The following is a 16,318-nucleotide window of genomic DNA, read 5'->3' on the forward strand; positions in this document are numbered from 1 at the left end:
GCGTGGTGTCAGCACGTGCCTGTAGTCCCAGTTACTTGTCCAAGTACTTGGATGGTTGAGGCCGGAGAATTGCCTGAACCCGGGAGGTGGAGGTTGCAGTGTGCCGAGATGGTGCCACTGTACTCCAGCCTGGGCGACAGAGTGAGACTCCGTCTCAAAAAAAAAGAAAAAAAGAAAAAGAGATTGTAAATCTACTTTTCTGAACTTCATATATGCCAGTTGTTCCAAGTTCTGCAATACCTCAAAGCCAAGAAACTAACTCCTCACTTTCCCAGCTGTCATGGTGAACTGAATCATTTTCTACATGGCTCCTCTCATTTCTTTCTGAAGGCACTGTTTAAAGCATTCCAGCTGAATAGATTCTGCAGGATCTTTCTATGGGTTAGGAATATGGTCTGCATAGGAACTGGCCCAAATATTCCTCACTGGAAGTTGGTATCAGCATGAACCAGATCCGGGTGTCTGGGGCTCTATCAGCAAGTAGGTCTACACATACTGGAAGCAGGTGACGGGAATGTTAAAGGAAAAAGGGACTGATGAAAGATGAGAAATAATAAATTCAAGAAAAAAGTCTCTTACCAGGCTCTTGCTGTATTTTGTGGTTGTTTTTAAACCAAGTGATCTGAGGTTCGGGGGCACCATTAGCATGACAGTCTAAAGTGGTGGAACTGCTGATGGCCACTGTGTGATCGCTGAGGTTTCGCAGGAGGTATGGTGCTTCCTGATCTAATGAAGAAAGAAAGGGAGTTGTGATTACTCGTCAACTTTATTCTCATATTGTCTATGCATATCAACATTTAAAATATACAGAGAAACAGCAAAACTCAACTATTAGGTTTCATTTGCATTTTGTTCACTTTCTCTTCAATCATTAACCTGCTGCTTCCACTTTAATAAGATGCTACAATAAATTGAAATTTATTACAACACAGTGAAATCAAGGACTAGATTTTATATTTTTAGATTTCAATACAAAGGCTTTTGCCTAGCTAGCTAGTTTCCTTCCTTTTTTGAGAGAAGCTTTTCTAAAACTCAAGGATTTTGCATAATAGTTCAGGAGATATAAATAAAAAACATGATTTTGTGTATAGTCTTGTAATGAATTTTTATATATAGTGTTGTAGTGATAGGCTAATACAATTTTGTGTGTTTTTATTGATGTATTTGTGGGGGCATGTTTGTGTTACTCAGCTGTCAGTAACCTAAGTTGTAAGGCAGCAGACCAAACAGGAGAATTTCTTGAACTTTGAAAGCTTTATTGGTTCTTTCCTTCCTCCATTCCCTTCCCAAATGCAAGCAACCAAAGAATTAATTCAAGAGGCAGAGGCACAGATTTGTAGTTTTTGCACTATATAATAGTACAAATATTGTATTTTATATTATTTTCTCTTAAAACATACAAATATGATACAATACAATTTATTTTAATAAAATGCCAACCAATATAGTACAACAAAATGAATTCAATACATTAAGATGCAATACATTACAACATTAAAATCCCACATAAGAACAGCAGTACCCCCAAGGCCCCCAATGAGTACAGTATATCTCTAATGAAGTAGTCAGTCAGTCCTGCTGATGTGTATACATTCTAGTTAGGAGGGTACTGGATTGGTAGCTAAAGCTTCCAAGGTAAAAAATAAAAACAACTCCTAATATCTTTCCCACCCTCCCAAGTCATTCCTTTCCCCTCTTGTTGGAGATCCTGGAACAGAAATCAAAAGAGTTTTGGCATAACTGACACGTTCTCTGTTACTGTCTTCAATTATACAGTATGAGCTTTCTCTGCCCGTTTTTGATTTCCTCATCTTAGTGTACTAAAACTGTGAAGGCAGCTTAGGAGTGATGACGATGCTACAAAGATGATACATTGCAATGGCCTTGATTCCATGTCCCTGCAGGGTTCTGCCAAGTCCCCAAACCTTTCTGAGTCCTGCAGGGCAACTCTCAGGATTAGCATTTGTTAAAGCAATTTAGAAATCCCAGGTTAAAATGTGTATTATCATATAACTTTTATAACATTGTTGAAGAAGTATATCATGGCAGGGTTACTACCTGTTAGGAGAAACAGATTTCTCAATAAATTTTGATTTCTATAGCTTATCATTAGTCTTCTCATTTTGTAAAAAATGAAATCTGAAGGCAAAAAAAGTGTGTTGAAGGAAGTGCTCTGATGTATAGAAACTTCTTCAAACTAGCATGGAATGAATGATAGCAATGATCCTTTTGCCTCTTTGAGCATGTCTTTCCTATCTTGTCTTGCCCCCTACGCAGAACCATTACAATATTTTTGTTTTTACATTGGGTGCTATCTGTCAAACAGCTTTTCCTAATTGAAACTGCAGTCCTGTTTAAAACCTTTGATTTATGACTACTTGTACATGCTTGCTCATTACAATTTTGGCATTTTTTTTTACATAGTAAAGACCCCAAACATATCAGCGAAACATGACAAGACCATAAAGAACTGTATCATATTATTTTTTAGTCTCTTTTACGGTGGCAAGCCAATTTTGAAATATCTTATTTAAAACTCAGACCCAATTCACTGAGTTATACTTTTAATAGCTTCCTCAGCACACTATTTCCCATGCATTAATATGATAAAATAATCTATCACTGCCCATAGGTCTTATAAAAAGGAAGTCTGAATATAGGGCCCACAACACTAAAATAGTTTTTCTAGCTACAAAGTATAACATCATCAACACAGACACGATTTGGACTCCCTGACAGGTGGATTGGAAAACGATGTTTAAAGAGAAGAGAACATTTTAACATAAATGTCATTAAGAATTTCAAAGGCCTTATTTGTACTACACAAACTTCAGATGATAGAAGCAGCAAAAAGGCTGCAGAATGTACATGGGACTCTCAATTAAATACAAGGTTCACATAAACATTCTGAAATGTACAGTAATATGCATTTTTCTTTGTACGCATTTCTGAAAAATGTTCTATGTTAAAAGTCTCATTTTTGGCTAGTTTCTAAATGATCAATCAACCCAGGAATCATATTTTGTCAATTCTTACTTTATACATTATATATAATCTATTTTGACGTTTTGAATAAGGCTGGTGCGTTGAACCCATATTTCAAAACCTAAGTTACTTAATGGAAGTAGGTAGTGGCTTTCCAAAGTTTAACAGTGTAGCTGATCCCTTCAAACTGAGAAAATCAGAATTAACAGACATTTGTGCTGGTTATCAGTAGCCAAAGATAGCTGCCCACCAGGTTATTTTACTTTACAGTGTTATGGCCCCAGAGATCTGCCAGGTCACATAAATACACAGCTTCTATCCTCCGTTTGGAATGGGGACTGAGGAACCAGCCTCACACCCCCTATTCCATTTCAATTATTCCCCATTTTAGGCTCCTTTTTTCTTCTTCCCCCCACCCCTTCTGTTATCTTCACCTCCCTTCATACCCCAGGTTAACATACCCCTAGGGTATGTAATAAAAAACAAAACCCACCCAAAAGTTTCTTTTAAAAAAAAAAAAAGACTCTCCGGAAGGATTAATTACACAGTGAACAACTACCACTCTCTGGAATTCTTCTGCTCATCTCTTGGAAGTTCTTAAAATCATCTTTTGTAAATACTAACATCCTCCCCTCCCCACAAAAATTGCAACAGGGGGAAGGAAATGGTAGGTTTTGCATGTCCAATTCACCATTTTGTTTTCATAAGGATCCCTCAATCATCCTATTTGCTTTTTTAATGTTAGCAGCTATTAAGGCCCCCACATTCTATGGTATTAAGGCATTGTTTCCTGAAGGAACACACTAACTTATAATGAACAAAGACGCCAGGCCAAAGAGCCATAGGTAAAATTTCAAGATACAATTGATTTTTCTTTCCTTTGGGCTGACAACTTCCAGGTTCCTAATTGTTTTCAGAGCATTTGGGGCTCCATAAAACTGGCATTCTGGGGAAATGCTATTGTTTACTCTTTCACGTTTGACAAAAGCAATTCCCACGTGAAAGACAAGTTTAGCCGTGGGACAGAGTCTGTTACCTAAAGGAGGAAACAGTCTGGTGAGTTCCCAAGCTTGAGAAGTTGTCATATTGTCACCTCCTATTGAACTGTCCAGCCACTGTGTTTCTCAGCCATGGCTATTTTGGTCATTATAGTTTTTTTTTTTTTTTTAAATAGTTTATGCAAGTCACATATAATGATCAATCATAAATAAAAACAACAGAACAATGCATATTAAATTGGTGAAAAAGTCATTTTCCCTCAAATGCAAGCTTAAAACAAGAAATTACAACTTCTCTTGATTTAAAACTGGTGTGTATTTTTAAAATTACTTTGAATTCTGCTTCTACAGTTTTGTCGTTTCTTAATCCCCATAAAAATCCTATTAACATTTGCATATGGGGAAAGTGGACCTTTTTAATGGGCAAATTTTAAATTTACATTTAGAAGAATGCATTAATTCTCTGGTTGCAATAGCCTTTTTTTTCCTTGATAAATTGATTGTGGTACACCTTTGAATTACTGTCATTTTAACATAATAGAGTTCCTTAAAATAATAACCAGAGGACAGGAATATTTAAAATTAAGGCATGATCCACTTTCTTTCAGGTGCCATCAATAGCTGTGCAGTGCAGTCAGAGACAGCAAGGAGCAAACCCTTTGCGAGGCTAGTCTACTGTGGCACTAACTGCATAATTACCTGGATCGCACGAAAGGAGGGAGGGGAAGTTGATTTGGATGGACTCTTATAATTCACACTGCGATAAACCTTTACTATCTCTGAATTACACCAACATCTTGCACCCCTGGGGCCCATTTCAAGATTAATGTGCTTAATGTAAAAAAAAAAAAAAAAGCATTTTCAAATAAATAAGCATTATAACTTGCTATCCAGGTGCTATTTACAAATCAAGAGCAGATGAAATAGTCCAAAATAAAATCAGGCAGAAGTCCAACAGAGTCTCAAATTCAACTGTACTCATTCTGAGCTGGAAAATTAACTTATTCGTGTCCATCTTTGGCAGAAACCAGCATTTGTTTAAATTATTCAGTTTGTGCAGCTTCAACACTTAAAAATAAAAAGAGGTTGGCATCAAAATGGAAGGAAAGGATCATCCAAAGTTGTTGTTTATCAGGCAGGAGAAAACAGCAAGAGCAACAAACACAGAGAAGGCAGTGCAGGGATCCTCCAAATCCAAACGTGCACCAAGTCGGCCCCCCGGAGCAGCCCCCTTGGCCTGAATGGGGGGCCCAGGGCTGGGGGCTGGGGGTCTCATTATTACTGCTATCATCTCCGAACTCATTTTGGGAGGAGCATCTCCTCTGAGCCTGAAAGTTAGCAACAGTGACAATAAATCAAGATGATATGAGACAACTGTTACTTTTTAATGAGTCCTTTAATGTTTTACATTACTTTGTGTGGTACAATCATTCCTTGTGCTTTTAAATTTGGAGATCCGAGAGAAAACAGCCTTTTTGTTGCAGTGCTCACCTCTGATTGTAACTTCTTTCTTCTGCAGGATTTCTTCCCCTGTGTATACATTCCTGGCTCTGCAGGCATAGGTGCCTGAATCTTCCAGGGAAACATTCATGATGGTAAGATTAAGAGTGATGGAGTGCTCCTTAGTGATGGCCATTTTTTGCTTGCTAATACTGTAGTGCATTGTTCTGTTATTAACTGTCCGCAGTAAAATCCAAGTAACATCTCTGTATAAGAACTTGTTAACTGTGCAAGACAGTTTCAGGTCCTCTCCTTCCGTCGGCATTTTTTCCAAGTTAACGTGAAACCCATTTGGCACATCTATAAAATAAGAATAAAGAATTTCAGTTCACAGAAAAATCAGTGTCTTTTAATGAGATATTCAAAGATCTTAAGAATCATTTGTGCACAAATTCTCTCAGCATCAGCATTAAAAAGAATGAGTATTTAAGGTAAATGAGCAAACATAGCAGGTGGGAATCAACTAAGTTCATTCTATCAGAAGTGAGGTAGGAAATGCAAAAGAGGAGAGTTATTAGGATGCATTTTCTCTTGATTTACCTGAAGTTACTCTTCAAAGTGGCATGTTTTTTCCAACTTGGGTGTTAACTTTATTTCTTTTTTTTTTTTTTTTTTTGAGTCAGAGTCTCGCTTTGTTGCCCAGGCTGGAGTGCTGTGGCATGATCTCAGCTCACTGCAACCTCTACCTTCAGGGTTCAAACTATTCTCCTGCCTCAGCTTCCAGGGTAGCTGGGATTACAGGCATGCACCACCATACTGGGCTAATTTTTGTACTTTTTGGTAGGGGCGAGGTTTCACCATGTTGGCCAGGCTGATCTCGAATTCCTGGCCTCAGGTGATCCATTCTTCTCGGCCTCCCAAAGTGCTGGGATTATAGGAATAAGCCACTGTGCCCAGCCTCATTTCCTATTTTTAAAATGATGCACAGTACTACTACTGGCAAGTGACACTGGCAAGTGGGCAAAATAGTGAAGTAACATAAGAGCAATTCGTCCTAAAAACCAAAGGCACACTTATGGTCAAACTTATCCAAAATAGTTTGCAAACCAGTGAAAATAGGAAGTCCTCGGTAAAGTGCCAATCAATTCCACTTTAGTCCTAGACTTTTGCAGTGAGAAGTAACTGTTATTCACTACCCTCCTCCTGCTCCTGTCCCAGATTACTTGCCCTGGTCCAGCAAAGACCACAGTGGGCCAGTGGCACAGTGGGCCAGAGAGGAGCCCGCTGATTTACTCAGGACTTCTTTCATGGGGATGGTTCTACTCAGACCTGAGAGAGCAAAGATTTCTTCTGAAAATGTGGACAACTAATCTGGAAGAGTTGCCGGATTCTAAAATGGGGGTGATAGAGGGGTAAAGAGAATAATTTTAAAAATCAAATTTACTCTCAAAAATATTTTAAACATGTTCTGAAGGTGGCTATATCATTAAAAGCCATTTTCTCCAATGTCGATCTCCAGCTAATCTTTGTGAAAGGAAAGTAAGTCTTGGGACCCCAAAATCATGAAGCTAAAGGGAAAAGTCAAGTTGAGAACTGCTTAGCACAAACCTGCCTCCCATTCTCTTCAAAGTCATCCCTCTGCTCTCTGAGATAAATGCATACCTGATTGCCTCCTTTGGAAAGGCTAATCAGAAATTCAAAAGAACAGAACTCCCCTATCTATGACCTGGAAACCCCCTCCCCACTTTGAATTGTCCCGCCTTTCCAGGCGGAACCAGTGTACATCTTACACATATTGATTGACGTCTCATGTCTCCTTGAAATGTATAAAACTGAGCTGTACCTCAATCGCCACCTTGGGCACATGTTGTCAGGAGCTCATGAGGCTGTCCACTTTGGCAAAATAAACTTCCTAAATTGACTGAGACCTTCTCAGATATTTTGGGCACCTTCACCCCCATCTCCCAGGTGTCTCTGTCAACACCCCATGAGCTCTTCCCCCCTGCATGCCTCACCTGGGCTGTCAGTCCACTTTGGGGCTGAGAGTTCCTTAGTATCATTTGGCCAATCTCACGGGAGGATTTTTAAAAGTCTGCCGGCCCTGAACGGACCCGCTCTCAAAACCTTCCCATTGCTTACTACTAGTGGTGTATCTGCATTTGAGCAAAGAATTTGGGCCAACATCTTACAAAGTGCTTTGAAGATGAAAAGCATTATGTTATGCTATTATTATTATTATACTTTGCACACAAAGCTATAAAGAAACCTTTAAACGTTAAGGGGACAATAGTCCAAAATTAGATATCATATCAACTCTTTCCTAAATCTCACTTTGCTTGTTTTTCTGATTTTTCTGAGCTTTGGCTTTATTATAAAGTGTCACGTCTGAAGAAATGCCAAAGTATTCATTTGGAACCTGGGAGCGGGGCGTAACAGTGACTTACGAAGCCGTCAGTGGCTGAGGAGAGAGGATACCAGTGGAGGTTTTCCTGCTTTTAAAATGAAAATCTAAGAATGTGCCAGAAGATGCAGGAGGGGCAGCTGACAGTCACTTTTAAGATAACAATAAGGTGTCAGAAATAGTTGCTCTAATTCAGCATCTTTTTATATTTGGGACATTTTCCAAGCATGAGGAGTAAAACATCAGCCATCAACTTTTACACAGATACTAGAGCAGAGGTATTGTGCACTGGTTGCCATCAGCTCTTACAAGACCACAGACTTTCCATTTATGAGCTCTCATCCCGGTAGGTAGAACCCAAGTGAGCCCAAGTAACACCATTGAGATCGTGTAGAGAGTTTCTATTTACTTTAGTGATTTGAAACTTCCTGTGGAAATAGCTCACAGGTTTCCTGATGGAAGATTTTGTTTATCTTTGCCAAGCACCACCAGGAATCTCAAAATAAAACGCATTCAGTGACATTGGGAAGCCAGGGAGATAAAGCAGTGCTGTTCCTGTTTCACCCTCAGTAATTGCTAACACACCCATAGTCATGCTGAGTGCCAGCCAAACAGCAAAAACACACACATAGGAAAAGCAAAGAACCAAATTCGTTTTGAGGCCCGTTTCTTATGTAGGGGACATGGTCACTGAAGCTAATTTGTTATGTTATCAGACAGCCTCTTGGAAATGACTATTTCTCAGTCTCACCCCTTTGGTATTCTCTTTTGATCCATGGAAGACGATAAATAAAATGTCCTCAACTGTTTAATGAACCCGGAGGGATTTTTCTCCTTAATTCATGTTGATTTTTTTTTAGTCTGAGTACAAAAACAGACCAAGAAAGAATTGCCTTCTAACCCTCAAAGTGAAAACAAGAAATCTTCCCACACTTAAGTATCTGTGGCGAATTCAGCACAGTCATCATCATTACCAAATAATACTCATCCATCTAACATATTATCACATCCATGGCATCTTATGAGGTGTCATGGAGAAGAATCAACCCTTGCTCAGAAGAGGCATTCGACCCAGGGTTAGATGACAGTGTAATCTATTTATAAAGGTGCATACTTGGGGGTAGATATTTCAACTCAATTGGATCAGGCATGTGCATTAAGTTCATGAAAGGGACAAGCATAGGAATTTAAAAGGATGCCAGGGATCTCATTTGTTGGGTAAAAAAATAAAGAAGGCTCTACTGCCACTGAAGAGTGGAAATAACATTATTTAAAAAGAGAGTGAACGGTTACCAGGAAGCTTTGCTTGTTTCAAGTAGATGCTATGTATAAGTGTGTGCCAAAGTTTGGAGTCGAAGCGGTCAAGGATTCTAATGGCCACAGTTTACCATTTTCATCAGTTTGGAAGGCAACTAAAAGTCTTTTTGTTTTTTGTTTTTGTTGTTGTTGCTGTTGTTGTTTTGTGGCAGGGTCTGACTCTGACACTCAGGCTGGAGCGTGGTGGTGCCATCATGGCTCACTGCAGCCTCGACCTCCTGGGCTTAAGTGATCTTCCCACCTCAGCATCCCAAGTAGGTGGGAATATGGGCACATGCCACCAGGCCTAGCTAGTTTTTGTACTTTTTGTAGAGACAGAATTTTGCCATGTTTCTCAGGCTGGTCTCAAACTCTTGTGTTCAAGCGATCTTTCCATCTCAGCCTCCCAAAGTGCTGGGATTTACAGGCGTAAGCCATTGTGCCTGGCCCCAAGTAATTGTATTTTAAAGAAGGGACAACATGATTGAAATGAGGAGCAGTAAAGATCCAAATCTAGATAAGTAGAGCATTAAAATTTCAGACAGGCACTTTTAAAGCATTACCCTCACTGAGTCAAGTATAAACACTGAACAAATATATGTTCATTTTTTTCAAAAAATAGGCATATGAGGTACAACATTCCTGAGTCTTTATGCTCATCTCTAGTGACAAAGATTTGAGTAAGAAAAAGATAATAATTATTTAAAAACTAATAATGAATGTAAGCAAGTTAACCTAATATCACAATCAAAACTAGAACTTTTCAGGACTGGTAGAAAAAGATTAAGGGAAAGTATATTCCAGGCAATGAGGGCTTGGTTGGCTGAACTTGTGTCAGTTTTAAGATTAAAGCTCTTGGATTTCTAGAGGAAAAGAACTGTGAGCTTCAAGTAGGTATGTCTGAATTGAATTCTCATTGTTCTTTTGGACCCTGTCCAATATGGGTAAGCCTTGGGATCTAGAAGAGGTTTCTACCCCGCCATGGTTATACATTGTACAATATGGTGAGAGGTAGGAGGGAATATCCGCCTGAATTCAGCAGGTGATCACCTTTATCAACTTGGACTCTTTCAGCAACAACACCATGGGTAGAAATATGATGCAGCGATGAGACTCTGGGCTAGCCAGATGTTGGTGCTGTGACTAATGCTAGGCATCGGTTAGCTTTCCTTGGGAACACTGATTAATAAGGAAGTGAGCATGATGTTCCCTCTTCTCTTGGTACATCCTCTTCCAGTACTGCCCTCAGACTCAGGCAAGAAGGGACCCTGTGGCAGCTCTGTTCTGGTCATAGCTCTTCCCACAATGTGAAGAGTTTATGGGGCCAAGTGAGCATGCCTACCCACAGCCTGTGTCACTTCATTCCTGTATCATGCTCCAGGTCCCTGGGATCTCAGAATTCCCTAAAAGGCTGATTGAAATCTGCTTCTAGCTTGGCTCTTCTTCCCTAGGTCCGGCCTCCTGAGCTCAGACTGCTTGTCAGTTTTCACACCTTTGGGTCTGTGCAAGCAGTGGCCAAGGGAAACTGTCTGTGAGGGGCATGGGCAGAGCTCAGATGTGTGGGCTGGGAGACACCACACATGGTGCATGGCCCCTTGCAGTGTGGACAGGGTAAGGGGCGCAGAGGGGAGGTGGATGATTTAGTTTTTCTGCACCGCCAGGTGCTGCCACAATCTAGTCTGGAATCTGAGTAGTCTCAGAGCTCTAAATTGATCCTGACCTCTCAGGTCATCATGAAAGTATATTTGTCCATAGGGGGCTAAAACATATTTAATGGCTTATTTGCTTGATGTAGAACTTGTCAGTAGTTAGACATATGGTTTGTGGGCCTCCACTGGTACTCTTGTCTTGGCTCTGAAAATGTCAGGGCAAGCCTGTTCTCTTGTCTCCATCTATTCAAATCCCACCTTCTCTCTACCTATTCAGGTCCTGCTTCCTTCTCAGAGGCTTACAGCTGCACTGTCCAATATGGTACCTGTGAGCCTCACGTGGCTTTTGAGCACTTGAAATGTGGCTACTGTGTCAGAGGAACTGAAGCATATTCAGTTTATTTGATTTTATTTAAATTGATTTAAGTGTAAAAACTGAAGCAGTGTAATATTTTTTAAAATACTGATTACATATTGAAATCACAATAGTTCAGATATATTGGGTTCAATAAAATTAATTTTACTTTACAAAAAATATGGTTACTAGAAAGTTTTAAATGGTATTTGTGACTTATATCTCTATTGGACAGTGGTGGCTTTAGAAAGCAAGCTCATCTGTCACATGACCTCTGCATATAAATTTTGATACTAGGATGTATGTAATTTAACATTTCTTCTTTGTTTCCTTGGTGTTAGAACTGTGTTCCTAGAAAGACAGGACTTCGTTGATGCGCCTCCCAGTGCTCAGTAGAGTTGAACTGTACCATTTAACAGTGCTCATTAAACTGTTACAAAGTTATTGAATGTTCAGAACAAAACAGGAATTGTTCAGTCTTTTGTATTCTAAATCAGACATACTCTGACTATGGGTTGAGATAGTAACTTGTTTCCAACCAAATATAAAGGACAGTGCAAACCTTTGTATTTAACTAGTCCAAATCTTCTGAGTTTTATTAGAGCACCAATCTGTGTGAAATCTCCATCTGAATCCTTCTCCAACTAAAGGCCATGTCCTATTTGGAATGGATGCAAAGATGACTTCTCTTCTACTTCTCTAACATAAGAGACAGGGACTGAGTTGGCCTAGAGCAGCTCTGCTATGCACCTCTCCAAATCCCATTTGCTCATCTGGAAAACACAAGAGCTATGATGCAGAACAGCCTCTGGAATCCCTGCCAGCCCTGATGTTCTATGAGAATCTACTCAGGGATATCTCCCATGGTACAGCTTCTCTGGGGCTTGGTTAACTTGCCAGAGGCTCCTGTGATCTGACAACGCATATGTATCATGGAATTGGACCTGTCTATTTCTTTCTGGAGACCTTCTGGCAATTTCTGCAGCCTGCCCCGTTCAGTAAGAAGTTTCCAGAAAGTTGGCCTACTGCCCATGTTTCCTCAGAAATTGGGGGAGTGTGGAGCCAGGCAATTGTTTTTATACTTTGAGCTACTTACTTCCTTCCTGTACCCATTGAGGGACATAGGGAGTGCCATTTGTGTACCTTGGAGGTTTTTAAGATTTGCAGAGACCATCATATTTAAGGCTAAAAATTCTTAAATGCTATCAAAAAATAGCACATTAACTATTGTTAATAAAGCTCAGTTTCAGATTGCTATAGAGCCTTATTCCCCAAAAAGTCTAAATTACCTAAGTTGTGAAACAGTTAACTTTTTGGTTAAAACAAAAACAAAACCAAAAACGATGTCATCATATTATATGCATTATAATTGGTTTCCTTGATTGGTATTGAACTGCTATGTACCAGACCCTGTGCTAGGTACTGAAGGGAATGAAAAAATGAGCATACAGATTCCCAATTCACAATCCAGTCTGGGAGGGAGACAAACACAAATAACTCTAAAAGAAAATTCGGGGAAATAACTCTTTAGGAGATCCGATGAGGTAGAATTCTATTCCTGAGAGCAAGGATGAAGGCACTCAAAGTTTGACAATTCTGTGGAATTAAAAAAAAATCACTCAAGCTATAAATGCACTAAAAGCAAACAAGACTGAAGAGAGAATGAAGTCACCAGGCTGTCTCTGGGTATAGGATGTGTGGCTTACCTGTGATATAAAAGCTTATGTTTCTTTCCACCGTCCCAACTTTATTGGAAGCTATGCAACTGTAGATTCCAGAAATTCTAGAGTCAGCCACAACCAAGGTGCTAGCCGTCTGCAAAAGAAAAGGAAACTTTAGCTAGCAATAGGACAAATAACTAATTGAACACCCCAAGCTACTTCTGAGGTTGAAATGATTCAGCTATTCCATTCATTCTGTAAAGAGAATATTGCATAGGTGGTGGTTACCAGAAGGCTCTCCTCTTGCCGAGCCCCAACAAGAATGGAAAAATAACAGGAAAGCAGGTCCTCAGGAGACCGGGGCCTATGACATCCGACTCATATGAGGGTTTCAGGCTTATTTATCTCGTGCTGCTGGTCTAACAATTACAGACCTGAAGCTGAGATGTGGGACTGCACGTCCTACCCTACGAGGTGGTCAGTCCCACATCAATGAGAGGAACAGGTGAGGCTGAGGCCTTCCCTTTTGTTTGGGTGACCTGAGAGCATGGATGCCAGTTGTGACAGGAGTTTTCTCTGCTATTTGGTTCTATAACAAGAATGTTAAGTGAGCAAGTATAGAAGAGAATGTTTGGTTGAAACTTTATTTTTTCTTTAAGAAATGGGGTCTTGCTATGTTGCCCAGGCTGGTCTTGAACTTCTGGGCTCAAGCAGTTTTCCCGCCTTAGTCTCCCAAGTAGCTGGGACAACAGGCACATGTCACTGCACCTGGCTTGAAACATTTTTTTATATGCTCAAATAATGTGGCGTGCAGCAATGGATGGTCCTGAAGGAGGCCGTGTGTGTGTGTGTGTGTGTGTGTGTGTGTGTGTGTGTGTAAATTACCTAATTTCTCAGTTGTCTCTATTCCTAATCTAGAAGATGAAAAATTAAACTATGAATTAATCGGCCGGGCGCGGTGGCTCACTCCTGTAATCCTAGCACTTTGGGAGGCCAAGGCGGGCGGATCATGAGGTCAGGAGATCGAGACCATCCTGGCTAACACGGTGAAACCCTGTCTCTACCAAAACATAAAAAAAATTAGCCAGGCGAGGTGGCGGGCGCCTATAGTCCCAGTTACTCAAGAGGCTGAGGCAGGAGAATGGCGTGAACCCGGGAGGCGGAGCTTGCCGTGAACCAAGATTGCGCCACTGCACTCCAGCCTGGGCGACAGAGTGAGACTCCGTCTCAAAAAAAAAAAAATTATGAATTAATACAATAATATTGTTCCACTAGACTTTAGTGCTGTTATTTGACAACTTAGTCCCTAAAGAAACATTAGCAGTCAAAATTGCATGAACTTGAAAGCACTTTTCAGACTGTGATGTCTAAAAAGTAATGAAACAAAATAATGAAACAAAATTTTAGACAACTTAAAGACTTGCAGTCTTCCAAAGAAAAAAAGTTGGCAATATGAAACAAATTGTTAAACATTCTTAAATTTAACCCAAGCTTGCATTAAAAAGTAGTGTATAATCTACATGAAAAAAATGAGAAAACTAGTTAGTTTCTCATACTTAAAATTACAGAAAGGAAAAGTTGGTCCACTTACTTATAAATCTTTGCAGCCTGTCTCCTAGGACAAAAATAACTGGTTATGGGCTTCGAAATTGCAGAGGCTGTGCTAATGCTTCCAGACTAACGGAGTGTCCTAGCTGAAGTATAATGACCAAGTGACTTACAGGCTAAAGCAATGTAAGGCTGAAATGTGACAGCTGACTTTCCAAGGTGGTGGACATACTCCACAAGTGGTTTGGCTGTAGGAGACAGTCCTAACATTTTCTGAGTTTCTAAGTAATGTGCTAGGCACTTTAGTTGTGTTCTCTTATTCCATCTAATAAATTAAGGTATTTCTGTCTTTAATCTACAGATCAGGAAGACTTAAAAACATGTTCCTAATGTTTTTAGCCAGCAAATTCATTGGTCCAAATTCTCTACAACTTTCACTGTGGTATGGTGAGTAGTACACAGTGCTTTCTCTTCTGTTTGATGGAAGGATCTGCTTAATTACACCTACCCATATATTCTCTGTGTATTATTGAAATTATTGATAATGAAAGTGTCTGCAATATGTGGCAGACAATTTAGCAGACATTTATTGAGTGATTATCAAGGCATTGCCCAGATGTTGTAAGGGAGACAGAGATGAATATGACACAATCCCTCCCCTTAAGACTATCATTCTTTAAGGTGATAGAAAGGAATTTCCCTCCTTGAAGATCATACAAAAATTATTCTCTCTTTTGCAAGGAAAGCTCATACGAAGGCAAATAACCCACAGAAAAGAGTATGAAAGAGAGCTCAGGTGTCCCTTTCTTATTTTGACGATGAATCTTTGTAAGAGGTGGGACATAAAAAATTCTGAATAGCCATTTCCTTGTAATTGTTGTTCCCACCAGTTTAGAGTCATGGAAGGAAATGGAAGTAGTTCGAAGAGAAGCTTGTAGGTGGCAACATGAGGAAACTGTTGGCTGGTGGAAGCTAGAAGACAGGAGAGATCGTCAAATATGACTCTGACTCCCTTATGTTGTCTCAGGAAGCTTAGATGCTTCAAAGCAGTTTGCAAAAACTTCAGAAACAAGGAGCTCAGATGAAGCCTTCTTAATCTGGGGTGTCAGCTCCAGCACTGTTTTTCTTATGAACTTCGTTCTCAAGTGTTTATCCTAATGGGCCTCAGGAGAAACTTACTTAGATTCTCAGATTAATCGTTGCTCAGTAAATAAGTGAAAAACCCATTTCTGTTGGCTTGAGAGTGTTTGAAATTATAGACAACATTTACCTGCCTCTATGAGTTGTGTTTGGGTTTTTATTTAAAAGATTTTGATTTCATTGAACTTAGAGCAACTGAGAACAAGAACTGGGTTTTGTGGCAAGGGAAAATCAATTCAGATGTATACATTTGCCACGTTTAAGACCTGTGCAGGTAACCTGTGAATGGCCGTGGCCATTTTACAAGTCTCCAACAAACAGTCAAATAGGTCTAAATTTATGTATAATCAGAGAATAAAATTGAGGTGCTCCGAAGTGAAATGAATCCAGGTCACAAGATGGAGACAGAAATGTATTTGAATTTTTCTCACTTTGTGTGAACGACACCTTCCAAAACAAGACATATTACTCGTAGTCAAGCCTGCCCCAGAAATCATGTCTACAGAGCTTCTATTAAAATAGAAGCAGAAAACAACGTTGATTGGAGTTTACATTATTTCTTTGTTTCTGCATACCTTTATGTATCCCTTACAATGCACCAGGCAGCATGCAAGGCACTTTACAGGAATTGTCTCATTTAATCCTCCCTAAAACCCTGTGAGATGGGTATATTATGCTATTCTACAGGTAAGACAACTGAGGTTCCGAGAGATTAAATGATTCACCCAAAGATACAAAGGACCACAGACAGGCCTGGGCAGAATTTATGCTCAGGTGTGTCTGCCTCCAGTGCCTATGCTCTTAATCTCTATACCAAATTGCTTCTCGTCTTGAGACTCTTTAAA

The 16,318-nt window shown here is 39.8% G+C and overlaps 1 protein-coding gene and 1 long non-coding RNA gene across 3 annotated transcripts in view; one reads left to right on the top strand and one right to left on the bottom strand.

Moving 5' to 3' along the window:
- Window positions 1-16,318, bottom strand: part of FLT1 (fms related tyrosine kinase 1) — a 195,665-nt gene that overhangs the window by 84,050 nt on the left and 95,297 nt on the right. Inside the window, exons 12-14 of one of the 2 annotated variants that reach the window (XM_003913719.5) lie at window positions 12,831-12,939; window positions 5,475-5,783; window positions 580-726 (exon numbers count right to left, since the gene is read on the bottom strand). In XM_003913719.5, coding sequence (XP_003913768.1) covers window positions 580-726; window positions 5,475-5,783; window positions 12,831-12,939 — 565 coding nt within the window. Of the gene's footprint in view, window positions 1-579; window positions 727-5,474; window positions 5,784-11,254; window positions 11,898-12,830; window positions 12,940-16,318 lie in introns of those variants that run through there. The other variant, XM_009191695.4, reaches the window with a different exon arrangement.
- LOC103879127 lies at window positions 5,502-15,466 on the top strand. The gene is made up of 3 exons (XR_002518258.2): window positions 5,502-5,578; window positions 14,695-14,780; window positions 15,224-15,466. It is a non-coding gene; the product is annotated as an uncharacterized LOC103879127 (long non-coding RNA).

Source organism: Papio anubis, chromosome 15 (genome assembly GCF_008728515.1).
Source record: "Papio anubis isolate 15944 chromosome 15, Panubis1.0, whole genome shotgun sequence".
Classification (NCBI taxonomy): domain Eukaryota; kingdom Metazoa; phylum Chordata; class Mammalia; order Primates; family Cercopithecidae; genus Papio; species Papio anubis.